Consider the following 27,401-nt stretch of genomic DNA (forward strand, 5'->3'; position numbering starts at 1 on the left):
ATATGGTTGAAAGTATCTGTATAAAGGGAAGCAGTGTGTTGTTTCTTGTACGTTGTCCTTTCATGTTTGTACGAATCTTGCTGTTTCCCTAAGCAATATTGTCAACGTAAATTGTCCATGTTCTCTAATTTAAGCACAGTATTTATAGGGTTAACCATTATTATTACTGTTTATCTATTATTAATAGCCAAGGGGGACCCATTGTGCTAGATTCAGTACAATCACAAAGGAAGACAAGGTCCATCTCCTAAAAAGTTGACAAGTCTCTGATTCTGCAAGTGGACTGTTTCACCCACACAGTCCCATTGCCCGTGCACTATCAATTGCAGGATCAAGGCCTATGAAAGAGTTTATAGTCTAGTTGGTGGGGGTGGGGAAAGACTTCCACACATTCCTCAACTGTAACTCTAAATTTGAGTTCACCCTAGTTTTCACCTAGATACCATTTACATTATAGACTGACTAGCCCTCTAGGGGGTTCTGGTGCTTCTTGCTGCTCTTGCAAGCAGCATAGTTTTGAACTGCTCCTTGTATCTTCATCATATCCAGCTCTAAGGCTGAAGCAGTAGGAAAGGCCAACCATCCAAGATTCAACTGGTGATTGCCTGCTTGATCCAGCCATAAATATAATTACATTTTCATAGCACTGTAGCCATGTTTCCATTCTAAGAACTAAGTTTTGCCATCAGGTGCATACTCAGTTCCCATTATCTTTCATGATGATTGAACTTAGAGCTGATGGCCCTACGCTTCACCCCAAATTGCTTTATGCTGTCTGAAATAACTGCTCTATTCCCCCTACTTTTTAAAATTAGATTGCTGAAAAAGCAAACAAAAACAGAAAACCTAGAAAAATATTCTCTGTAGTCCTGATCCTGCAAAGGCTCATGTTTCTACTTAATTTTATGCCCGTAAGTATTCCCATGGACTTCAATAGGCCTACTCTCTGGTCTTCGCTAGACTGGGACCAGAGTCTATAGTTTTATGTAGCTGAGATGTATTCCTGCCTCGTATTATATCAGTTTGTTTTATGGACCAAATCCTGCTTACCTTATTCACAGAAGCAACCCCCTTGAGTTCGATGAGACTGTTCACGTGAGTAAGGTGAGTGAGATTTGGCCCTCTGAGTTATTCTGAGACTCATCACCACAGCTCGTGTTTCTCATTACTGTCCATCATTTTAAATGGAGAAACACATCAAAGCTGTTAAAATAGATATTGAGAAACAGCCAGCCCAGCTTCTAACACACTGCTTGGTGTTCTCTCACTTTTCTGGCTGTGGAAAGAGCAAAGACTTGGAATGCTGCAGACGCCAGCATCTAGCTCTTCTCCAGATGAGGTTACTGATATCACAACGTGCCTTTTGAAGTTGGTGGTAATGAAGGAGGAAAAATGGGCAATGCTCCAGGAGGACTTTGTGGAAGGAATATTAACATATTTAATATGTGCACAGGAACACTGCTTATATAATGTTTTTCATCCTTCTATGGGCTTTACAAACATACAACCTGTGAAATAGGTAATTAAAGTGACTCCCTTTTTTAGGAGGAGATACTGAGACAGAGAGGTTAAATGGTAAATGCTAAGAGTGACTATGTGTCAGAGTCCCTGGGTCCTGTTCTGTTTTCAGACCACTAGACCATTCATTTCCTCATTCATGACCTTTTTTCACCCCAGCGTGGCAGGCCACTGAACTGAAATTTAAAATTAAAAACTAACATGGCCATTAATTCTCATGTCAAAGAAAGAGTGTGGACAGCTCTCACTCTCTGTCACCAGGTTCTTTGTAGGAGAAGGAGGGATGCTCAAAAAATTATATACACAAGAGTGTTGAGAACTAAATTTACTGCTTGCAAAGTTATTGAATACCAATGAGCACTCTTTCTGTCTCTCTCTATAAAACAGATTGGGTGGGGGAGTGTTAGCCTTCCATGAGCATTCATAACTATTGTGAAACCACAATGACATCTCTTTATTCCCACCCATCTCCACCCCCCTGAGGAACTTGGCACATGATATTGAGGATATACGAGAAGGAGGGGCAGTGTTCTTTATTTGGAACATTCTTTAGCAACTGTTTCATTGCTTGCATTTTGCCAAATGCAATATACTTTTCTTGAGTTTTGTTCTATTTTTGCTCTAACATCAATTACTAAATTGGAATATTTCACTCCATTTGAAAGATTTTTTTTGAGGTGAGAAAGCTGACTCAATGTGTGGAAAACACATTGATGACTGTGTTATTCTTGGTTATATTTAAAGGTGCTCTTCCACCCCCTTTAACACATTGATGACTGTGTTATTCTTGGTTATATTTAAAGGTGCTCTTCCACCCCCTTTTGAAATGAAAGCCTTTTATAAATATTTGTGTGCATGTCACAGTTGTGCACATTGCAATCTGTGGATCGCATCCTGAACTCCTTACTCCATTTTATTCAGTCCTTACATGGGCAAAATTTCAAGTGTAGTGAATAAAGACCTGAGGATTTAAGCAAAAGGTTTGTAAACCAAAAAGGAAATGTTTTAGGATTTTTACCCCCACATTAATTTAATTTGACTTAGAAAAATAGGGAATTGTACAACCTTTTGATCATGCACTAGTTGTAGAACTTGACCCTGCCTTCCAGGACTTTGTGTACATCTTCAAAAGCCTGAAAAAAAATCAAAAAGATTTTTTAAATGTTTGTTAAAAATTTTCACAGGATAATAGTTTCCCAACCAGCTGTAAACATAAGTGGAGATTGGGGCAGGATAGAATTCATAGGACAAATTTTCAAAAAAGCTCCGCTCCCATTTAGGCACCAAAATAAGTGCCCAGATTCTCAGAAGATTCAGGACACTGAATGCTGACCTCTTTTGGAAATCTGGCTCTAACTGCAGGTGCTGGCCACTTTGAAAATCTGGTCCACTTAGTGCAAAACATCACAATTGCATTTCAAATGAAAAGAACAGTTAATCTCATTGTTCTTAGAACCTAACTGAACATAACCTGGATCTTTAGCTCCTGACTGCAATTGCTCCTCAGGGGAACAGTTAAACACACAAAGTGTGACGGTGACCACCTCTGATGCAATGCTAAACACTCTGACCTCCCATTTACTGTAATGGGAGTTGGGGGTTCTCTGGATCTCTCAAGACTGGACCCTTATTGTAGGAGCTATTTCTCTGATTTGCTCAACTTTTTGCACAACTCCCATTTCAGTGGCTCCTGCCTGTTGGTTTGTTTTTTTATTTATTTACTACGCATTTGTTTTCTAATTTACTTCCAGATTTTTAGAGAACCACCCTGCTAAAAATAGCCAACCACCTGAGCCTGCTAAGTGCATGCACAGTTTCCGGATCGAGTGCTTGTGTGTTAAATATTACAATGTTTAAACTCCAGAAGCAATCCGTTATTCTTCCTGGCTCAGATAGTTATGTCACTGCTTATTTTTACCTTTTTACCTTATTTAAACCTTCCCAGTTTAACAGTCCATGGATTTTGCAACCATGACTGACAAAAACAAAGATGAAATTAAATGAAAGTTGCACATATTTATTGCAGAGAGTGTGATATGATCAACTAAGGGTCAATCAGGTCACCACTAGTTCCTGTATATGTGCTTTGCTTTCAGACATATATTTGCAGAAATTTAAGTGGTGAAAGTTCTGTTAGAAGTAAACCATATAGCCAGTCAGGAGGAATGCAGATGATAGGACAGGAAACTGACCTTTTACATCAAAGGGAGAAGTCCTATGACCTGATGCATCAATTATAATAACAGCGTCCTGTGTGCAGATTTTGATTACATCACTGATTCAGTACATTCCCAGGCAACTTTTGATAGTGGAGTTCTGTGTGTTGGGGTCCTAGGGAGCCCAAGATGAAAATAAAAGCTGCTCTCCAATGGTTGAACCCCAGCAGCACAGTGGCAGAATTACTGCCATCTGACTATGCATCCCTCTATGCGTCCCTCCGTCCATTGCAAATACCACCTTAGGCCCAGCAGGGAGTAAACTACCCCCTTATAAATAAATGCCCAGCAGGGAGTAAACTATACCCCCTTATCCCTGTAGCGGTGAATCAATATGATGCTGTCTGTTAAAGAGCAGCACTCTCTGCCTTGCAGGTTGCGTGTTTCTGCCAGAGCCTATGCATTGCTTTTAGCCACGTTTGTTTAGTGAATCAGAAGTACACCATGGTAAGTTGTAAGATCAATACTTGTAAATGTCTCTGCCACCTTACTTGATTTCTAAATAGGAATCAGTAAGAAAGTCAGTATCTAGACAAAATGGTCTAGGTTTCTCAAAAGGATCAATCTCTTTGTATCAGCTTCTTCTTAAAAATTCATACAAGACCAAGTGCCCCACGAAGCTTTTGTTTTTACATGCTGTACTTTAAACAACAAAACAGCAAATTGCTGCCTATCCTTGCTAATGTATCCACTTCACTTAATATAACCCCATCCATTAACATTTGCAATATACTAATTAAACACTAGAAACTGATCCATATTATGGTAATGAAGTCTGCAATTTTCGTGAGATTGTGACCCTGAATAATTCTGAAGAGAACTTACCTTCCCCCACAAAGCAATAATTTGAAGAGAGGGTTTTATAATATGCCTGCCTTTGGCATTATTCATTTTTCACTGGATGTAATGTTATGCATTTTCACTCCCCCTGCCACCCTTTTTCACTTTTTTTTTAAACCTATATGTCACTCAAGCTTGAGGATCTGAATTCCCACTTACCTGACTCACATTCCTTTAATACTAGATCAGATACTGTGTGTGTTGATATAACTTCTGCTAATAGAAGATCTTCCTCCCCCCCCCCAATTAGAGTCAAATCCTGGCCCCAATGAAATCAGTGGCAAAATTCCCATTAACTTCAGTGGGGCCAGAGTTTCACCCAACTGATTCAGCAAAGCAGTTAAGCATTTCAGTGCCTAAAGAGAAAAATATTCTCTGTAGTCCTGATCCTGCAAAGGCTCATGTTTCTACTTAATTTTATGCCTGTAAGTAGTCCCATGGACTTCAATAGGCCTACTCGCCCGTTGATTTCTGTTCTTCACCTCCCTGAGAAGCGTAAGGTAAGTCGGCGGGAGAGCGCAGTGTAGACACAAGTGGATCTTGTCGACTTCAGCTATGTTGTTCATGTAACTGGAGTAGCATAGCTTAGATCAATTTAAATTAAACAGATACAGTTGGGAATACACACTACCGCGGTAAATTGATCTAAGCCATGCTATATGTGCTTACTTCGGCAGCACATATAGCATAGCTTAGATCGATTTACCACGGTAGTGTGTATTCCCAACTGTATCTGTTTAATTTACTTACTTAAAAAAACGTTTTTAGTGCTTTTATGCTCCTGTTAGCTGTACGGAGCTGATAAAGTTAAAGTGAGTGAGCTGGATTCTATTCCTTGTGATTCATCAGTCAACATGATTACAAGGGCCAGTCAGATACACCTCTCTATACCGTGTGAAGGCAGTGGCATTGCACAGGTGTCACTGACAAGCAAGTAATCTGAAAATGGGCCAGATCCTCCATCTCAATTGGTGTATCTCCATTGACTTTAATGGAGCAATGCTAACTGCTCCAGGATTTCAGTGGAGGCTGTGATCTGGAGGAATACGCACAGGGTTGGGATTTTGGTGGTCCTGAATTCTAATCCTGACTCTGCCAGTGACTCTGTATGTAGCTGTGGGCAAGTCACTCCAGCTTTCTTTCTCATTTTCCCCATCTGTCAGATGTTGATAATACTTACCATCTACCTCAAAAGGGTGTTGTATTAATTACTTCACGTCTTTACAGTGCTTTGGGTGAATAAGGTGCTATAAAATGCTAAATATTGTAAGCATTCAACCTTTCAGATGTGTGTCCAAATCTGGACTCCTAACTTTCGGGGTTTGCCCATTACTATTAAACACTCTGACGAGAAATCAAAATAAGCACAAGCAAGAAATGATGAGATGCTAGTGCCAAATATTTTGGTGAAAGCCAATATATATATAGGAATAAGAGCCAAGTAATTTTGCAAAGATGAAAAAGATTAGCTCATGGTGCTTTTGGTCTAGACTGCAGTCTTAGCTGCTTTAACTGAATATGAAACATGCCTTTGAAAAATACATTGCACTTTGGCCACACACAGATGGTTTCAGGGAAAGACTGAACTTACTATGATTACTACCACTTGCATGTTAACTTTAATGGGAAAGCTAAAAAGCTTTATTTTATTGTTATTGTGCTAAATTAGGTTAAAGAAACAAATCTTAAAAAAACATTTATTGTGATCAAAGATGATTTTTAAATAAAATAATCTGGAGGTCCAAATTATGTATGGAAATTTTAACTGAGGTGGGAAAAAAATCAGAAATTTTTTTAAAAAGTGTAATTTAATAGAAATAATCCACTCAGGGCTTGTCTACACGTATAGTGCTGCAGCGGTGCAGCTGCACCAATGCATCCGTGCTGCTGCAGCGCTTCTGGTGAAGACACTCTATGCCAGGAATGGGCAAACTTTTTGGACCGAGGGTCACAGCGGGGAATAGAAATTGTATGGCAGGCCTTGAATTCTCACAAAATTGGGGTTGGGGTGTGGGGTCTGGGGTGTGGCTGGGGATAAGGAGTTTGGGGTGTAGAAGGGTGCTCTTGGCTGGGACCAAGGGATTTGGAGGACGGGAGGGGGACCAGGGGTGTGGGAAGGGGTGCAGGTACCGGCTGGGAGTGTGGGCTCTGGGGTGGGGCTGGGGATGAGAGGTTTGGAGTGCAGGAGGGTGCTCCGGGCTGGAATCGAGGATGTTTGGAGGACGGGAGGAGGATCAGCACTGGGGCAGGGGGTTGGGGCGTGGGGAGAGGCTCAGGGGGTGCAGGCTCCAAGTGGTGTTTACCTCAAGTGGCTCCCAGAAGCAGTGGCATGTCCCTTCTCTGGCTCCTATGCGGAGGCGCGCCCCAGGCGGCTCTTCATGCTGCCCCATCCACAGGCACTGCCTCTGCAGCTCCCATTGGAGCGCGTAGGAGTGGAGCGGGGCCATGCCGCGGTTTCCAGGAGTCTCATGATGCAGCCCCCGACCCTGTGCCCCGGCCGTAGTGGGGCCCCGCCGTGTGGTGCAGCCCCCGACCCTGTGCCCCGTCCAGAGTGGGGCCCAGCCGCGTGGTCTGGCCCCCGACCCTGCGACCGGATGGAGCGCTGGAGCACGGCCGAGCCGCATGGTACAGCTCGCGGGCCGGCTTAAAACGCCTCGGCCTGCAGGCCGTAGTTTGCCCACCCCTGCTCTATGCTGACACGTGAGAGCTCTCCCATCGGCATAATAAAACCATCTCTGCGAGAGGTGGTAGCTATGTCAGCAGGAAAAGCTCTCTCACCAATATAGCGCTGTCCACACCAGCACTTATGTTGGTGTAACTTATTTCGCTATGGGAGTGGTTTATTTACGCCCCGGAGTGATATAGGCTGTAGTGTAGACATAGCCTCAGTCAAATTGATTGGAATTGGAATTTTTATTTGTAAAGGAATATAAAATTAATATAGAATGATCTACATTTTGTTTATTTTTGAATCTTCTTATAACATTTAATGTAAAATTATATCCTTACTATAGAATTCTACAAGGTGGTTATAAAAAAATATAGAAATTATAATTATCTGCCAAATTATATAATATTTTAGGGTAATTTCTATGAAACCCTGCTGATTTAATCCCTATTAAATTCCGTAGGCCTTTTTTCTTTATAATGCTAAATAATAAACACATAACTGTTTCCTTTCCAAAATATCTGTAATGAAGGCATGCAAAAGTCCATGTTATCTGGAAGCACTTCAGATAGGAATCTGCTCAAAATGAAGTCTTGGAATCAAAAAGTGTAATGAAGTGAATCTGTACAGTACATTATTTTTATGGTGACAGCAAGGGAGAGAAGGAAAATGGACCCAAATGTTAACCAACCATTGAATGATTAGCTGAATCACTTATTTCAAAGTTAACACATTTTCTGTCAAAGAAAATAGATTTTTGAGCTCATTAAATTTTATCTAGTTGTCTCATATTGTGAATAGAGAACCAGATGCTTCGCTAATGTAAATTGGCTTAGCTCATAAACCTGACCCAGTGCCTTTGGGGGTCCCTTAATGTAGCCTGAAATAAGAAACCAGCTTTTCATTTGGAAATAAAGACCAATTATGTCATCAATCACCTGCTCAGAAGGTCCCTTTTCAAATTAGGTCTGTCCTGCTGGAGTTTGGGATTCTCTTTGTACTACTCCCTGCAGTTCTTACTCAGGGACTGCTCCTGTTGACTTCAAAGGCAAAACTCTTTGTGGAAACATATTAGTTTTGAAGTTTAATCAGTCAGGAAGGTTTCTCATATCAGGATGGGATTTCTGGTCAACATGAGGGAGAGTGATACACACACGCATGCGTGCCAAGTGGTTAGGACAAGCTGGGATATAGGAGACCCATGTTCAAGTCCCTACTCTCCCTGATTCAGAACAGGGACTTGAACCTGACTGTGCTACATCCCAAGTGAGTTCTTCTGGGGTGGATCTCTTTCTCACACATTGTTTGTGAAAAAAATTCAAAAAGTCAAGTTTTGGTCTGACGTGAAATGAAAACAAATTTTAAAACCTCAATTTTTTTCACAAAATGGAACTCTAGTTTTTCCAGCCCACCTTTCTGCTCATGACAATTCAGCAACCCAGGCCTGGTCTACACTAAAAATTTAGATTGATATAACTACGTTGCTCAAGGGTGTTGATAATTCAGACCCCCGTGTGCCAAAACTGTGCCATACTAACCCCAATGTAGACGCAGCTAAGTTGATGGAAGAATGCTTCTGTCAATCTAGCGACCTTTGCTCAGGGAGTTCCTACAGCGATGGAAAAACCCTTCCCGTCACCATAGGATGTCTACGCTATGGGGTTACAGCGTGCTGCTTTGGCCCCTGTAGTACAGACATGCTCCCAGTCAGGTGTTTTCAAAGCCTCTCTAGCAGAGTGAATCCATTCTTGGGGCTTGTCTACACTTAAAATGCGACAGCTGCATCGCTGTAGCGCTTCACTGTAGACACTACCTACGCCGATGAGAGGGGTAGCTAGGTTGACGGAAGAATGCCTTCGTTCACCTAGTGGTGTCTGCACTGGGGGTTAGATCAGTATAGTTGTGCCTTCCAGTGGTGTGGATTTTTAACTATACAGATATAAAATCCTAGTGTAGACCAGGCCTTGGTGTGCTTCTGTTTCCCAGTCCTTCCACCTTCTGTGTCTGACTTAGTGCATACTGAAGGAGAAGTAGTTCAAAAGACATGCCAAGCCCTCTTTCTACAATCAGTTGCTTCCCATTAGAAAAGTGATAGTACAGTCATTTATGTCAATAGGGATAAAGTGACTTTAAAGGTCCCCCCCCCACACACACACACACACAGCTGCTGTGCCTGTGAACAGAGTGTTTTAAATCATTTTGATTCTTCCTGTCAGTGTGTGTTACATAGAATGTCAGCTCAGGCTCTAGAACTAGGAGAGGAGTTTATCTATGTTGTATTTGGAATAGCAAAGAGGTTTTTTCAAGACCGGGATTGGTGGACCCTGGCTCAAATGTAGGCTTGATGTCCGTGCTCAAGTCTGTTAGGCCCTGATCCAGCAAAGCACTTTAAGTCTTTGACTGATCTCCTTGATCTCAGTGGCACCACTCAACAGGTACATCTACATTGCAAAGACAAACCTGCAGCACTGACTCTCAGAGCCCGGGTCAATTGACTCAGGTTCGCAGGGTGCAGTCTAAAATTAGCAGTGCTCCATGACCCGCCTTTCTCGCTGGATTTGAGAGCCCAGGCTCCAGCCAGAGCAGGAACATCTGCACGGCTGGTTTTAGCCCTGCAGCCTGGGTTCTGAGATTTTTTTGTCACCGTTTTTTCTTTGCAGTGTAAGCATCCCAAAGGCTTTAGGTTAAGCACACACTAAAGTGCTTTATTGGATTTTGGGCCTTATTCCTTAGGCTGGGCAGGCCATGTGAATGCTTGAGGTTTGGGGGACTTTTTGGAGGACTGATGTGTGCACCCTGTGTATTTAAAATAAAATATAATGTATATGTACAGCACCTTGATGCATGTTACAGGTGCTTAATAAAAATCCAGTAAAACTGCAATAATCTCAAATAACTAGGAAATCTGAAAACATATGTTGCCTGGCAACGAATATGTGCAGCTGAGACTTGGAAACTTGTAATAAGTTTTTAAAAGCAGAGAATTGCGCATGCTCATGTTGTCAGTCAATACTGACCTCAGACTCCATCCTTTCACAATACTATTCTCACTACTCTCTGAAGGGTAGCAAAATAAAAATGTGTAGTTAATTGATGTGATGCATAAAGTGGTTAAACTTCATTTGGAGTAGCTTCAGAGCAAGGTTTAATAGAACAAAATGGAGTCATCTAAACTAAGTGCTGAAAATCAACAAGGTTAGTAGCCATAGAAAAATCCTCCTGGGTGAAATGGCAATGTTAACTGCAGTTTCTGTTCTCAATATGATTTTAAAATAATCCCTTTGTTCTGTTTATAGCAATGGGTCTCAAACTTTTTTACTGGCGACCCCTTTCTCACAGCAAGCTTCTGAGTGCAACCCCCGCTGATAAATTAAACACACTTTTTAATATATTTAACGCCATTATAAATGCTGGAGGCAAGTGGGGTTTGGGGTGGAGGTTGACAGCTCGCGACCCCCCATGTAATAGCCTCCCAACCTTCTGAAGGGTCCAAACCCCCAGTTTGACAACCCCTGGCTTATAGACACTATACTGATCCAGTAGCCCTCACATGTCCTGACATACTGTTTTCAGATGGAACTTTTCCTAATTAATATGTATGGGTCAAAATTCTTATCTCAGTTCCACTGGTTTACATCTGGAGTAACTCCATTGAAAGTCAGTGGATTAACTCCAGATTTACACCTATGTAATCTAGATTAGAATCCACAGGAAAAGAAACACAACAATTTTAAGATCCTGAAAATTCTTTCAAAAAAAATTTGGGGGGCTAGAGGGGTCATCTTTCACAGATAGTTTCTTCCACTCCGTTTACAACCCAGCCTCCACTGGTTAAAAGCATATCAATACTTCTCCTAGATTGTCCAGAAAGATGGGACTTGCCTACCCCTGCCCCAAGTTTTTTTTATTTTGTGTCCCAAATAGTTCTAATATTAATGGAACCACCTTTGACCAATGTGCCGAGACTAATAGAAGTATATTCAAACTTATTATTTATTAAATACCTAGCTCTTTAGATCAGTAGATCTCAATGTGCTTTACAAAGGAGGTAACTCGTACAGGGTACTCACAAACGTGCAGCTTGCTATAACAGAATGTAATGACGCTCTAGCGTTGGGGTGGGGCAATAGCTACCCTGTCTCAAAGGAAGCAACGTAATCAAGAAACCAGTGCAGCAAAACCACTCCTAATGTTTGATGTAAACTGGTGCAGTGGGATGCCACACATAGGGGAAAAATGTTTAAAATGTTTTCAGTAGTAAGTAGCTCTGGCTTCTGAAATTAGACACAGTGGTTAAAGAAAAGACTGTGAGTTATTAGATATAATTACTGAACACTGAATAAGTAGGCTGCAAATATTACATATCTGCACTCTGGCTCTTATTTAAACCCTGCAATTTGTCTGTTACACCCTGGGAAATGTGGCCTTCCTGTCATCTCATTCCTCTCTTGTTTGTGCCTCACTGCAGCGCACTTGCTCACAAGGGAAGTGCTGTTAACAAATTGCAGAAATTATAGAAGAAAATCATTCATCCCACATCCTTCTGAGTGAATTCTGCCAAAATACACATGTGAATGGTGCACAACAGTTGCCTACTAAGTGTAGCCCTGACTTTGTTATAATTCAGGGCATTCCTAAGATACTACTTTTGTACAGCAAGAGACCACAGCGCTAGGCGTCAGGAAACTGTCAACATGTTGATGCATGTGCCAAATAGGAAGCTCGTATGTATACCCCCCTGCAGGGCTGAGGAATTTGTGTAGCCGCTGGTTCTCCCATAATGAATGTTCTCATCCTGAACCTGTGGAAAAGCTATTAAACATTAAATTGTGTTCCTACTTAGAGGGCTGCTTCACATTTGAGTCTGTGTACAGGATTGTGGTGGGGCTTTCACAGTTGGAAATGGTCACTGTTCCATTATCCCAAAGAGAAAGCAAAATCTGTTTTGGTTTGGTTTTTAAATAATCTGATTGGAAACTAGGGCTGGGTGGGAGAAGGGAAATTACCTTCAAAATAAAAACAGCTGGTGCTTTTCTCTTAAATAACTGTTTTGGAAAACCACAGTTTGATCCAAATGATTATGGTCAGCACAAAGATTCATTAAGATAAAGACAAAAGCTGGCAAAAAACATTAGAATGGCGGCGAGGGGTGGATCGTACCTGTAAGTGTGTGCATGTCAAGAGAGAGATTTTTTTTCTTCAGAAGCAGGAATACTCAAATAAATAAATAAATTCTGCCAATGTCTTTTTGAGGAAAGAGATTTTTGTGAAAAGTCCCCTTTTTCCCTCAAAACATTTTTGTGAGGGAGGAAAAAATATTCCCAACCAGCTTTAATGTTAAGGGCAAAATTATCCCCTCTGCCAGAGTGAGGAGCCAGGTTAGTATATGTGAGGGGGAAAGAGCACAGGGAACCACTAACTTACCCTCTCACTGTCCCCTCAGCACCCATCCCCAGGCCAGAATTAGGGCAGAGCTCCTCCATAGTGCTTAAGGCACAACTGAAAGTTATATCCATATGTGCTGTCTTGCACATAAGGGGCAAAATTTTCCAACTTGAAAGTATAACGTCAGTTGCCTGAATTAGTAACCTGATGTTTTCTCAGCTCCAGCTGAAGATAATGTGAGCCGGGAATGCTCAGCATCTCTTTTAAGCAGGATCAGGAGCCTAATTTTGGATTTAAGGGCAAAATTTTCAAAAGCACTTAAGTGAAACAGGAGCTTAAGTCTCATTGCTTTTCTGTGCGTACCTAAGTTTGAAGTATTTTTCCAGAGGTTGGGTCTGTGTGGGTGTAGGAGCATACCTGCTCATGCTGGTGCTACTCTCATAATAAATTAGAGTCCCTTGATATATTATATTCATCAGGAACCGTAAGCCGCTTCACCTGTACTCTGCTTAGCAATTCATCTCTGCCTGGACAGTTTCTAACATTCCAAAAATCTGAGCACTGTCAAACAACTCCCATACATTTTAAAAAAAAATCAGAAAAATGTTTCCTTCTGTCCTCACTAACTGGAATTCCCACTCTACCCTCCCCAGGTTCCATTGTCCTGAAGTACAAGACAGGCAATATTCAATCCAGGACTAGGGACAGGTTTGATATCTCATTATGAGCGATCAGTGCTCATTTCCATTACAGTATGCAGTGTTATTGTAGCCATGTTGATCCCAGGCTATTACAGAGGCAAGGTGGGTGAGGTGATATATTTTAGGTGGCCTAAAGATGAGCTCTTTATAAGCTGTTAGCGAAAGAGAGATATTTCAAGAAGTTGGTCCAACAGAAGTTATTACCTCACTCATCTTGTCCCTCTATTTCCATTACAGTAACCAGGTTGGGAATTCATTGTGCTAGCACTGTACAAACATGAAAACAAACCCCAGCACCAGGAGCTTTTGGTTTAATTTAAGATGAGACATAACTGGTGGAACAAACAAGTATGTGTTTGTGAGAAATGCGGTGGCGTGGGGGGGAGGAGAATGGTTAACAGTAGTACAAGCATTGCTTTTGGTAGGATAGCTCTGTGCACAGATTGTAGAAGTTTGTTTGTTTTGTTTTTAATGGAGACAAATAACCAGATTATTAATAGTAGTCTCAGCTCCCCACCTGCTTCCCTATTAACTTCTGGCAGGGTGCTGTAGGCATCACAGTAGAAATTAATCTTAAGGAGGGATGTGCAAAAGGCTAAAGGTAGTGGGGTTAAGGATTAGTCGGAAGGGATGTTTCACAAATAAAAGGTGGCATGGGAGAAAATATAAAATTGCTTATGGCGAGAATGGATTTGTTAGTGTTCAAAGGTATTTCATACTCATTGCTCTGTAAAGAACCTGGAGTTAGAAACTTTAAATCAAACCCCTGAAATAAGCAATATTGGGTATGAAATAACCACTAAGAAAAGCTGTGTGATGAGATGTGACTGTAACAGACAGCTCCAATGAAAACTCTGTGACAAGATAATGGGAGCTCATCTTTCTCCAGCCGTTTTTGTTGTTGTTTGTTTGGTGAACAGAGACAGAACATTGTTGTCTGTAATTTTATGTCAAACTCTTATGATTTTTGTACTATAAAAGCCTCAAGTGCTCTGTTTAAAAAAAATAATATTTTTTTTTGGATACACTTCCTAACACAGATACATTAATGACAGTGTAGTTACAGAACAGTCCTAGTTTGTTACAGTTGCCACTAATTCATTTAACTGGAAGCTATACTTAAAGCTTACATTACTTAGTATTACCCCTTTTAGTCTCATACTTAATACATGTATTATTTTGTAGAATTCTGGTACATAGCCACATTGTTGTTATAGTGTAATTACTATGAAGTTCTATTTTGTGATATATGTATTTGTTACAAAAAGCTACAATCAGAAGTTAAATTATATGGGTGCACTTGATTTATAGTGTAGCTTTGAATTACCTTCTGACTGCATTTTCATGGAGTTACAAGGAATTTTTAGGTAGATAATTCAAAGTCCTGATGAAAGTTCACTGTATGTCTCTGGAACTCTCTATGTAGTGATTAGGGCACTTGGCTGTGGCTCAGGAGACTTGGTTTCTAGTACAAGCTCTGCCACTGGCGTGCTAGATGACCTTGGGCAAGTCACTTCCCTTCCCAGTGCCTCAGTCTTCCTATCTGTAAAATGAAAATCATGATGCTGACCTCCCTTGTAATGTACTTTGAGATCTATGAATAAAAAGCACTATTCAAGAACTACTTGGAGGTGTTATGATGTAACTACCCCTATAGTTCCCTCAGATGTGTACTGTATTTTGAAATGAACTCTTATTTCTGTGTAATACCACATTTATCCATGTAACTACCATGAAGCTTAATCAAAAGTATATAAAAAAGCCTCTTCCCAGCAGCTGTATAAACTGTAATACAACTGTATCTGTAGTCAGCACAAGCATACTGAATACTGCTGGTGAGAACAAGAGTATATTAACAATTCCCAACAGCTGGGAACTGGGTCCGTCTTGCTTCTCCCCTTCTGTAATATGAGCTATGGGAACTGTCTGACTATTTCCCAAATGTTTCCACTTGTTCTCTGGGCACGTGCAGTAGGCTGTTTGGAGAAGGTGTGTGCCTAAAACTGCAAAGGTGAAAGGATCTTCCTTTTGATACTGCTTTGTGATAAAGAAATTCAACTAAATAATGCTCACGTTAAATAGGTAATTCCCAGGGCAGGATTAAACTGCTGAAAGCCAATATATCAATCAGAGTGGAAACTGTCTGCAGGTTTTTTGAGGAGTTTCTTGTTGGCCTGATTATTGAGATTAACTTTTCAGAGACTTGAAAACGCAGTTCAGTCACCATATGGACTGGATGTTTTGGCTCAATAGAAGCACCAGATATTCAGTTTGTATCTGCAAATGTCTTTTTGCAATTAATGCAAACAGAAATAGTGTCAATTCAATAAACATAGTGCAAAAAGTTTGTGGAAAACGAAAATAAGAAAAGTAACAGTAATGTATCACAACAAATTAGAGGCATAAACTAAGCATTCAAATCCACCTCTGAAAAGGGTAGATATAACAAAAATATTGTATCCATGGTATACTTGAATGCTAATATTGCAGCTGGCATTCTTTTTGTTTTTATTTGTTTTGCAGTGGTTGCGCAGAGCTATTGCAGTGCTTATATTTTGTGCTTTGGGGAGGTACTTTCTTTTTTCTTTCTCTCGGTTTCTGAAAAAAGTTGCATTGTGAATTTCAATGCTAAATATTCTGTTTCCTAAATTCTTTTCCAGGGTTTTTCACTTTTTAAGGAAATGTTTGACATTCAAAAAGCTATTTTAGACTACGTCTGTGTAATTTTATTTCAGAAGTGAATTTTTGAAAAAAAAAATTTGTTGCAGTTGCTAACAGTCTGATCCTGAAGATTTTATTACTCGCAATGCTACAGGTTAAATTATATCTGGAGACCTGGCTATAATGCATTTGTCCATTCTCAGACACAGTTAAAGCATCTTTCTAGTTTGTTCTATAGAAAGGACCTTAACCATGTTTCCAAACCATGCTATTTTCATTCTGGAACGTGGGAAGTTCATATCTGTGCAGTAAGGCTTGAATTCTGCAGACAGTGTGCACATGCTTAATTTTAAGCACAGAAGTAATCCCACTGAGGCCAAACTTCAATTTAAGCATGTGTCTAAGTGTTGGCAGCGCCAAGGTAAATTGGAACAATCACATTGTAATTGCATCCCCTGCCACAGTTATGCTTATAGTGTAGACAAGCCCACGGTCATGTTAATGGGTCTATGCACATGAGTAAGCATTACTGATATGACATGGGCGCCTGTATACTAAAAGCCCTAGCAGTGTAAGTTGGCATAATGAGGAGTGTCTATTTCGAGATGGTTTTTTGTTTGTACCCATAGCCCACAGCACTGCTCCATAACAATGATCCAGGGATACATTGGCAGGGGGGAAGCGGGAGAGAGAAAAACACTTGTAACTTCTGAGTGCTGATGAGGCAAACTTGCTTCACTCACAAATAAAGCTCCACCCACTGGAGATGCCAAAAAACACAGAGAAGAGGAGAGAGGGCCCTCCACATCCTGTAAAAAGCAGAATTCAGATAGCCGAGAGACAGCCCCTTGGACATTCAAGCCTCACTAAAAGGGAACTAAGTCAAAGCACTCAGCAGAGCTCTTACGTGTATCCAAATCCCACAGAAAGGGAGCCAAGTCCACAGAGCTCAGCAGATCACACGTAGTCATATTTAGGACATCTGCACAGTGTATGGTGCCTGGCATCTCAAGAGGGCAGAGCTTGAGAAATCTGAAATGAAACACATTAGGAACTCCTCAGAAAGCTGCATGTTCCATTCTGATTTATATATTGATGTTTGCCATCCTATTTCTTCCACTGGGATTACAAGGGATGATTTTTTTACGTGATTTCCCTCACCACAAAGCAGTTTAACAGGGATGCTCCTTTCCTCTTAAGCATTCTAGGCACAATCCATGTGGGTATTGCTCTCTGGGCTGCCTGGAAAACAAGAAGGGGAGAGTTCTCAGAGCTGTAGTTTTCCTGTGTTCCCAGGTAAACATACTTAATTGTGATGGGTGAGAGTGAGGATGTGGTCGCTACTGGGAACAGCTTTACTTCCCTTTATGGATAGACTGTAACTATAGTTCCAGAATGCTCTACTTTGATTTCTCTTCTGAGAAGCTACATGGGCTTGGACAGAGTAGAGGGGTCTTCATTATTAAATTATTTCTTTTCATGTGTCATTACATGTGCAGGTCCATGAATATATGTAGGGGGGGGAAATTTCTGAAAATTCCATGTAATCACCAGAATGTTAAGAAAGCAATTAAAGATGCTCCATTCCCAGCTCAGAAATATATAGCATAATAGAGTCTAATTGCATACTTAAGTACTTGAATCAGTTTGGTAGTACACAGGAATAAGGGTTCACTTGAAAATATGGGAGCTATTTGACCATTGCATATACAAATCCATGTAAGCACACAGGAAAGTGAACCTGAAAATTCCATGAGATAGCAGTGGTCAGGCAATTCAAAGATATTATAGTATAAACTATGTCATTAAACTTCAGAGTCTCAGATTTTATAGTAAATATGTATATCTTCATAGTTGTTACATTAGTGTTACCATGGAGTTTGTGTACCAGGATTCTTTAAAAAAAAAAAAAGAGTGGTAATTACATGTAAAAAATGAGAACTGTACTGTAAATACAGTGTAACCACACTGTTGTTAATATATGTGCATGATGAAGCATATCTCACGTCTCTACTTTTGCAATTAGCAGTTTTTTTAGCAATTCTAAACATTATGGGTCCAGTTATTATCATTATTTGTGTGAAGAGGCTGCAGTCAAGATTGGGGCACTGTTGTGCTAGGGGCTATACAAACACATAGTAAGAGACAGTCTTTGCCTCCAGGTTCTGCCATCTTTAGGCTGAATAGCACCTTACTTAGGGATTGTCTACACTGGCAATTTACAGCACTGCAGCTTTATCACTCGGGTGTGAAAAAACACTCCCCTGAGCGCAGCAAGTTTCAGCACTGTAAAGCGCCAGTGTAGACAGTGCACCAGCGCTGGGCAAGCCCCCTGTGAAGGTGGGGTTTTTTCAGAGCGCTGCGCTGCGACCACACAAGGCACATTAAAGCACTGCTGCGGCAGCGCTTTAGCGTTGCCAGTGTAGACTAGCCCTTAGTTACTCTGAATCTTACAGAGTAAGATACTACTTAAGGCCTTGTCTATACTACAGGGGTAAGTCGACCTAAATTACGCTACTTCAGCTACGTGAATAACATAGCTGGAGTCGACGTAGCTTAGGTCGACTTACAGCAGTGTCTACGCCACGCTCTCCCATTGACTTACCTTACTCTTCTAATTCCATTGGAGTACCCGAGTCGATCAGAGAGAGCTCTGCGGTTAATGTAATGGGTCTTCACTAGACCCGCTAAATCGACTTCTGCTGCATCAATCGCAGCAACGCCGATCCTTGGTAAGTGTAGACATGGCCTTAGTGAGAGTGAAAGTGGCAGCATGGACTTTATATATGTTGTTGTTCTCAATTTCAACCATAATCTGGTATCATTAATGTTACAGCACTCTTACGGTATCACTCACATTATACTTCTGTAATTTATGTAAGCTTCCAAAATAATAATTACATTTAAATTCCTACATGTAAGAGGGAAATAATCTGTGCACAGGACCTAAAAACTGTGAACTCCTGACTTCTAATCCTGCAGTGGCCTTGGATAAATTACTCAGTCTCTCTTGCTCAATTGTAAAATGGGCATGAAAAAGCTACCTAGCAGTGGTGTTTTGAGAATTCATTAGTTTGTGAAGCACTTTTCAGTTGTAATCGGCTGTATTCTTGCTGAGTATTATTATGTTATGCTTTCTTAGATTTTTGGTTAAGAAAAATAACCTGCCTTTCACATACAGTGCCATGTACACATATGAACTGTTATGCTATATGGTACTCTGGTTACTACTATATTTATAGTAGATGGGTGTATAATTTAGAGCTTGTCAATTCATAGAAGCTGTAAATTGATTTCAGGAGGAGAAAGAGTTTGAATTTGTTTACCTGAAAAATGAAGTTAGCTTAACACCTTATTGTGCAAGAGATAAAAATGCTGAGATAATCTTGTACATGAAGTACAATACTGGAAATAGCAACTTTCCCCCCCTCCTGTTTGTTTTTCCAGTATGGGGTACCTTATCCTTTTTGTCCATGGTTTGAAAAAGCTCTGTGCCTGGTTAAATAGATGGGGAGCTACTGCCCTGACCCTCTCTGCTTTGCTGCTGCTGCTGCTGTTCTCTTGGAAAACTGTGAAACAGAATGAAATCTGGTTGTCAAGAGAATCCCTCTTCAGGTATGATCAGCCACACGAAAATATTTGCTATATTTTTGTCTTTAAATTTATTTGTAAAGAAACAAGAAACACATGGCATGTTATTGTCACATGGAACAAATCATTTTTATTAAGTAAAAGGAATAATTGTACTATTATTGTATTATTATGTTGTGGCTTGCCATTATATAGTGCCAAAAAGTGCATGCTTTTTTATAGAGAGAAGGAAGACAAGGTTCCTGCCCTGAGGATCTAGTACAGTGGTTCAGATTATACATTTTAAATATCATAATAGGTGTTTAAAAGAGAAGGGTGGATAGAGGAATTTTACATAAAACTAACATAAAGAGCAATATTTTAATGAAATTATTACCAACAAAAAAAGTCAAAGCCGTTTTTGTGGGTAGATTTGAACATTCCCCTGCAGCACCATGCCTCAAACTGGATTATGTTAAAGCAGGGGGTCTCAACCAGGTCTGGGAGGTGTGTGTCCTGAAACTTTTTTCAGTTATGAGGTTGCAGGCCGGAAGATATTGAGAACCAATGTGCTACGGTGTGAGAACCAGAAGGTGAAACTGCCTGGAAATAAAAGTGACATGAACTCTTCAAGCTGAGTGAAATGCAAAATGTAAACAAAAGAAATACTGAAAAGGAAATGTGATCTTTAACATTCTTTCTGGTTAAGTAGGCTACATTTCTCTTAGTAACACAGGTAAAGAAATATGTCCTTGTGGGATTGTTTTGTTTTTGTTTCTCAAATAAAGTAAATGGAACACTGCTGAGGAGACTGAAAGGTTTTATAAAAGAAGAAAGTGACTTAATTTTCTCTCCTAATGTCTGAAATCATTGTGCAAACACGGATACCAACACTGTATCTGCATATGAACAAACTTTGATTTTGGCAATATGACTATTTTTTTAGAAGTTTTAGTTAAAAAAAAAAATCTTTGACTCAATGATAATTATTGCTGTGCCTTTATTTAAAAAATACTATCATATTCTATAGGTATGATTCAAAACATGGTAGCACAATTGGAAAGATGTAGAATGTATTTTAGCAACATTTTTATAATGGTAGAAACTAGGACTGTCAATTTAATTGCAGTTAACTTACTCAATTAACTCTAAAAAAATTAATCATGATTTTAAAAATTAATTGCAATTAATCGCAGTTTTAATTGCACTGTTAAACAATAGAATACCAATTGAAATTTATTAAATATTTTTGGATGCTTCTCTACATTTTCAAATATATTGATTTGAATTATAACAGTATACTTTATATTGTTATTTTTTATTACAAATATTTGCACTGTCAAAATGATAAAAGAAATAGTATTTTTCAATTCACCTCATACAAGTACTGTAGTGCAATCTCTTTATGGTGAAAGTGCAGCTTACAGATGTAGATTTATTTATTTATTTATGTTGTTACATTGTTTTGTGTTTGAGTGCAGTTATGTAAAACTTTATAGCCTACAAGTCCACTCAGTCCTACTTCTTGTTCAGCCAGTCGCTAAGACAAACAAGTTTGTTTACATTTACAGCAGACAATGCTGCCCGCTATTTACAATGTCACCTGAAAGTGAGAACAGGTCTTCGCATGGCACTTTTGTAGCCGGCATTGCAAGGTATTTACATGCCAGATATGCTAAACATCTGTATGCCCCTTCATGCTTCAGCCACCATTCTAGAGGACATGCTTCCATGCTGATGATGCTCGTTTAAAAAAATATATTAATTAAATTTGTGGCCGAACTCCTTGGGGGAGTATTGTATGTCTCCTGTTCTGGTTTACTCACATTCAGCCATATATTTCATGTTGTAGCAGTCTCGGATGATGACCCAATACATGTTGTTCCTTTTAAGAATCCTTTCACTGCAGATTTGACAAAATGCAAAGAAGGTACCCATGTGAGATTTCTGAAGATAGCTACAGCACTCAACCCAAGGTTTAAGCATCTGAAGTGCCTTCCAAAATCTGAGAGGGACGAGGTGTAGAGCATGCTTTTAGAAGTCTTAAAAGAGCAACACTCCGATGCGGAAACTACAGAACCTGAACTACCAAAAAAGAAAATCCTTCTGCTGGTGGCATCTGACTCAGATGATGAAAATGAACATACGTCGGTCCGCACTGTTTTGGATCGTTATCGAGCAGAACCCATCATCAGCATGGATGCATGTCCTCTGGAATGGTGGTTGAAACATGAAGGGACATATGAATCTTTAGTGCATCTGGCACATAAATATCTTGTGATGCCGGCTACAACAGCGCCATGTGAATGCCTGTTTACTTTCAAGTGACATTGTAAACAAGGAGCGGGCAGCATTATCTCCTGCAAATGTAAACAAACTTTTGTTTGTCTGAGCGATTGGCTGAACAAGAAGTAGGACGGAGTGGATTTGTATGACATGAAGTGTCAAAGACTTAATGTTCTACTTGACTACTGTTTGCGAATCTGTCTCTTTTACAGCCTTATTTATATATTTTTCATTGAAACAGACCAGTTTGTATTCAGTTTTGTTGGCAAACTTATTCAATTTATTTCCTGATGCTTTTTCAGCAATTGTCTAGTTGAGGTCGTCAGGGTAATGCAGGTGATTTGTACATCAATTGTTTAACTTGATTTTCAAAGCTATTCACCAAAGCAAAGTTTCCTTTTCTCATTATTAATGGGGATGACATTACTGCTAAGCCTTTTTATATATGCCTTTAAATCAGTCCCATGCTATAGAAGCAGATGGAGCTCTGGTAGAGAGATATTTTTGAAAGATATGGAATAGGAGTTGCTTCAGTATAACACAATTCATTGCCTATCTCCTAAAACATGTTTACTTCTTAAACAATGGAAACCATGGTGATGAGATCCTGGGCTCAGATGCCAACTCATTTTAAGAGCTGGATTTCAGTCCAAACCTCCCAGGGTTAATGCCAACAATTCAAAAGAAAGCCCTGGCCTTGCAGTTTGGAAGACTCCCTTCCTTTTGAAGGTCGGGGGAGATTGTAATTGCTTGTTTGGTGCTCAAAAAACACCTGGTAGCCACTGCACATGAGATGGATTCAAGAGATATTGTTGACTGGATAGACAGTTCCCCCCCGCCCCTTCTGAAAAACAAAGAACTGGACTATTTCATATGCAGAGTTAATGAGCTGAATTCATTCCTAGTTTAACTGGATTGAACTCATTGGGGTTACATTAGCATTGAAACATCTATTCCTGCCTGACAGTCTTCTAGTTTGTAATATTTGCTCATAGAACACATATAACCATCCTATCAATGTGGTTTCAGCAGCCCGATGACTTGTGGTTTATATACTCTCTCTTCAAAACTGCATTGTTCCAATCTGCTGAGTAGACCGTGGTGCACATGCTCCTGGCATCTGCACCCCTTTGAGTGGAAATGCAAGCACGAGTTTCGGCTTTTCTTTCATTGTGATCATGAGTATGACCATATGTGCAGAGATAGCTGGTCCTGGAGAGACACTGCCAACCTTGATTTGGGTGCCAAAGCAGATCTACCATTGGCAACATTTGGAAGAGGCAAAGAAAACCAGAAGAACTTAAGATAATGGGGACCTGGCCCCCTACCATCTTATTCTCAAAGAAAATGCTGTTTTTGTAGTCTGAGAAGGTGGAAGATCAAGTCTCCTGCCTCCTAAATTCTTGTGATTTATGTTGCCTCTTTCCCTTGCTCTCAGTGGCCTAGGGAGCAGGCTCAGTGCCTCTTCCTCCCTATTGAATCTGCAGGCCAGCATAAGCAAGCCCTAAAGCAAGTAGGTTTGAGACAACAAAGGCTCCCTCCCTGCTGCCTGCCAGAACTCCTCCGTCATCTCCCTTTATACTGTGGGAGGCAATCTTATGGATATGGGGTCTACTCTGGGGCTGGAGGTGTTTGGTAGCTGCTCCCTGGTGCTAGGGTGCTGGAAGGATATCTTTGTGCTGAGGCTTGGTGAGCAGGGGCACACAGTAGCATTAATAGGGAATGGAATTCTGGGATAAGAGTTCAGATTGGGCTTTTAGGGAGCAGGCACTGAGAGGGAAGTGAGAAAGGTGCATTGACAGGGAAATTCTGTCCTAGGAGAAAGGGGGGAAAGGACTCTTGACTAGGGTAGGTGAAGGGGAGACTGTGGCTGGAAGAGCCCTCTGGGAACGGACCTCAGGGGAGCATTCCCAGCACACAGCCCCTAGATACCCTCTTTCTTGCACCCTGAGCTGCACTCATGCCCGCACACAGCCCCTAGCTACCCCATCTGCGCCCTGAGCTACCCGCTGCCCGCACACAGACCCAGCAACCCCCTCCCTGCACCTTGAACTACCCCCTGAGTGCACACAGTCCTGAGCTACCCCCTGCCCGCACACAGACCCAGCATCCCGCCCTCCCTGCACCTTGAGCTACCCCCTGCCCGCACACAGCCCCTAGCCATCCCCTCCTTGCACCCTAAGCTGTTTTCAAAATTTTTGAGCTAAGCCCCCACCTTTGAGTTATAATTTTTGGTTGCACACCACTGCCCCAAAACCCAGACAGGCTGGGTGGCCTTCTGAGGTGAGTCAGGGGGCGGAGGTGGCACTCTCTCCCTGGACCCCACCATGCAGAGTTGGCGCGAACCCCGCTGGCCTCTGCCCCCCCCCACAAATAGAAGTCAAACTACATCTATGCCCAAGGCCCCTGTCCCGAGTCGTCCCCCCCCACTGGACCCTGGAGTTTTTATAGCATGTCGAGGGGGGCCTCAGAGAGAGAAAGGTTGAGAACCCCGGCTCTAGAAAGTGTTTCCACATCATCCACAACTTGGGACAGTGCTTTAAATTGGAGGTCTATCCTGAAAAGCATCTATGTAAAAATGGCACTTTTTTTTATACAAGCAAATCTTTGTCCTGAGATTTTGAAAATCTTTAAATCACTTTAGTCAGGTAAAAAAGAAGAAGAAGGACAAAGCAATTCATTTTACTCCTGTTAATTCTGCAAAGAGTGAGTTGGCTTCTGTTCCATTTGTGCATCATCAACTGCATGTTTTAAGTTCCAAGCATTTACGCTTGTGAAAATCAATGGGCTAGGGCTGCACATGTGTCACTGAGGGAATAATTGGCCTGGAGATGCTTTATTAGTGGTGACGATTCACAAAGCAGAAAGAACTCAGCACAGCTTGCCTCCCAGAGCCCAGGTTGGGTGTGCAGGACTGATAGTAGAAAATCTTTTTGCTTATAAACTGAGCACAATTGATGTGGGCATCACTGAAAAGCATTAAAATGGTGCCCCAGAGAGACTGACTTGTAAGAATAGAACCTGTGCTTTAGGACACAATGGAGGCTACTGAGAGGAAGTTGTTTCCAAGCATTGGCCAAGTAGGATTTGGCTAACGATGATATTTGAAGTTGGGAGTGCTACTGGAGTTAAGAGGGTGTTGTATCCCACCAGGATGACTTATAGCTTTATCTCAGAGAGGAAATATGTGCAAAATGGCTTGCATACATTTATCTTTTATTTATGACAGTTAAAGGTACCAGAGTAGTCAGTAGGGAAGAAAATCCTCCTGAGAAGTGAATTTCATGCTCAGTGGATCTGTTTCTTTCTGAAGTTGGCTTGGTTACAATAAATTTTGAGAAGGGGAAAAAAAGAGAGAGTGTTTGGAAATGCATATTGGAAAAATGTGTGTGCAGTGGTGGGAGAGGGGCTTGGTGGGAACAGAAATGGAAAAACATTGTGTGCTGCTTTGTTATTTATACTCCACCCTTTCCCACTTGGCTTTGGTTATGAACATGATTGTTTCCTCTTTCAGTTAGAGAACTAATCAAGAACCATGTTTCAGAAATGTTATTTATTTACCTAGGCTCTCATCCTACAAGTACCTGATGTAGTGTCTGTTCTTGAGGCATTCAGTGAAACTACTTATACTGTGTCATAAGTATTTGCAGGATCAGCCCATCAGTTTCTATATGAGAAAAATAAATAGGTCAACAAGAATTAATGGCTGAGCACAGAGGAATAAAGAACAAAAAAAACAGCACCAATACAAATATCCTTCCTTCCTTCCTATTCAACACACACACACACACACACACACACAGAATGTTTATTTAGGGAGGTCTTAATAAATTGAACTATAGTGATTGATTAATTATATTTAAAGGGAAACTGTCAAAAGAAAAATACTATTTAAAAATGCCTGTTTCACTAAGAAAACTGTGGTTCATTACAACTGAAATATCATAGAATAGCAGGGTTGGAAGGAGGTCATCTAGTCCAAACCCCTGCTCAAAGCAGGACCAATCCCCAGACAGATTTTTACCCCGGTTCCCTAAATGGCCCCCTTCAAGGATTGAACTCACAACCCTGGGTTTAGCAGGCCAATGCTCAAACCACTGACTTCTCACCACTTACTCATTGTGTTGTGTTCGGGCTGGGACTATAATGAGATCAACAACACATTAGAGTTAGGCCACTGAATAGCTCTGAGATGGTAACAGTTTTGAGTCACTACCTATGTTTTCACATAAAACATAGTCATTGATGTAATGATACAATTACCATATAAGAATTAATATTCCAGTAATGCCCAGAGGATTGTAAGTGGGTAATTAATAGCTTCCAAGGCTAATGGAAATTAATGCAGCCATAGCATTCACACATTACTTGCTGCAGGTGTACAATCATAGAATCATAGAATCATAGAATCATAGAATATCAGAGTTGGAAGGGACCTCAAGAGGTCATCTAGTCCAACCCCCTGCTCAAAGCAGGACCAATTCCCAGCTAAATCATCCCAGCCAGGGCTTTGTCAAGCCGGGCCTTAAAAACCTCCAAGGAAGGAGACTTCACCACCTCCCAATATCTTTATAAAAACTAGTATAGAGAATCATTCTCTTAAGAATAGCATCAATTAACTGATTTAGTTCAATGATTAGTCACAGAATGGCTTGTGCCCTAGTGCCTCCTGGTAAATAATTTAGAAATACCTTATGGTTAGGAAAACAAACAAGTAGTCATTTCTAAGTCCTATAGGCAAAGCACAGATCTGTTGTGCTGAACACTAAGTTACGGTGGATAAACCTAGGTTTCTCCTTCCTACCATGCATGCACATCCGTCTGCCTTTCCTTCTCTCACCTCCACACACGCTAATGTCATACTGCCGCATCCTCATTCCCACCAACGCCCAATATGTCTTCTTCCCCTTCTTATCCAGGCCTCCTATGAGACATCTACATCTGCTCCTCTCCCAGTCCCATCCTGGCCTAATCCCATTACCTTTTAAAGCGGTGTGGGTCTCAGAAGTAGCTCTTTAGTCTCTCAGATGGGCCAAGACTTGGCTTCTTCTTTGGAAACTAATATGTCAGCACGCTCTAAGATTGGAAAGGAGGAACAAGCCAAAGCCTGGCAGAAAGGCTGGTGTGCTGATCTGTGCAATTGTTTACTATAGATAGGAGGGTCTGATCTGGTGGATGGGAAGGAGGAAGCAACAGTGAAACAAGTGTACCTTAACCAAATTGTGTGAAAAGAAATAGGGCTGAGGTTTAAGCCAGTTCTTATTCTTTATGACATGAACCAATTCGCCCATCTCTACTCCTGATAACCCTTAGAGATCCTCTGGATATCTGGAAGCTGTGTTTCTCTGCTTTATGTGACAACGAGAGTGTGCCTAAGTCTCTAGCTCTTTGTAGGAGAAATGATGTATGATGCATCTTCTGTTATTTCTTTTAGTGTCCAGCATCATTACAGCATTTCTCTTAGGGCATGTCTCCACTTACCGGGGGATTGACGCACAGCAATTGATCCACCAGGGATCGATTTAGCAGGCCTAGTGAAGACCTGCTAAATCGACC

The 27,401-nt window shown here is 40.9% G+C and overlaps 1 protein-coding gene across 7 annotated transcripts in view; it reads left to right on the top strand.

The window, feature by feature from the left end:
- TMTC1 (transmembrane O-mannosyltransferase targeting cadherins 1) overlaps nucleotides 1-27,401 on the top strand; it is a 209,701-nt gene that overhangs the window by 112,289 nt on the left and 70,011 nt on the right. For 6 of the 7 annotated variants that reach the window (XM_042849886.2, XM_042849889.2, XM_005308732.5 and 3 more), the window contains one exon: nucleotides 19,437-19,604. The exons of the other annotated variant lie outside the window; for it this stretch is intronic. In XM_042849886.2, coding sequence (XP_042705820.2) covers nucleotides 19,437-19,604 — 168 coding nt within the window. The remainder of the gene's footprint in view (nucleotides 1-19,436; nucleotides 19,605-27,401) is intronic. 7 annotated transcript variants of the gene reach the window in all.

This window comes from Chrysemys picta, chromosome 1 (genome assembly GCF_011386835.1).
Source record: "Chrysemys picta bellii isolate R12L10 chromosome 1, ASM1138683v2, whole genome shotgun sequence".
Taxonomy (NCBI): domain Eukaryota; kingdom Metazoa; phylum Chordata; order Testudines; family Emydidae; genus Chrysemys; species Chrysemys picta.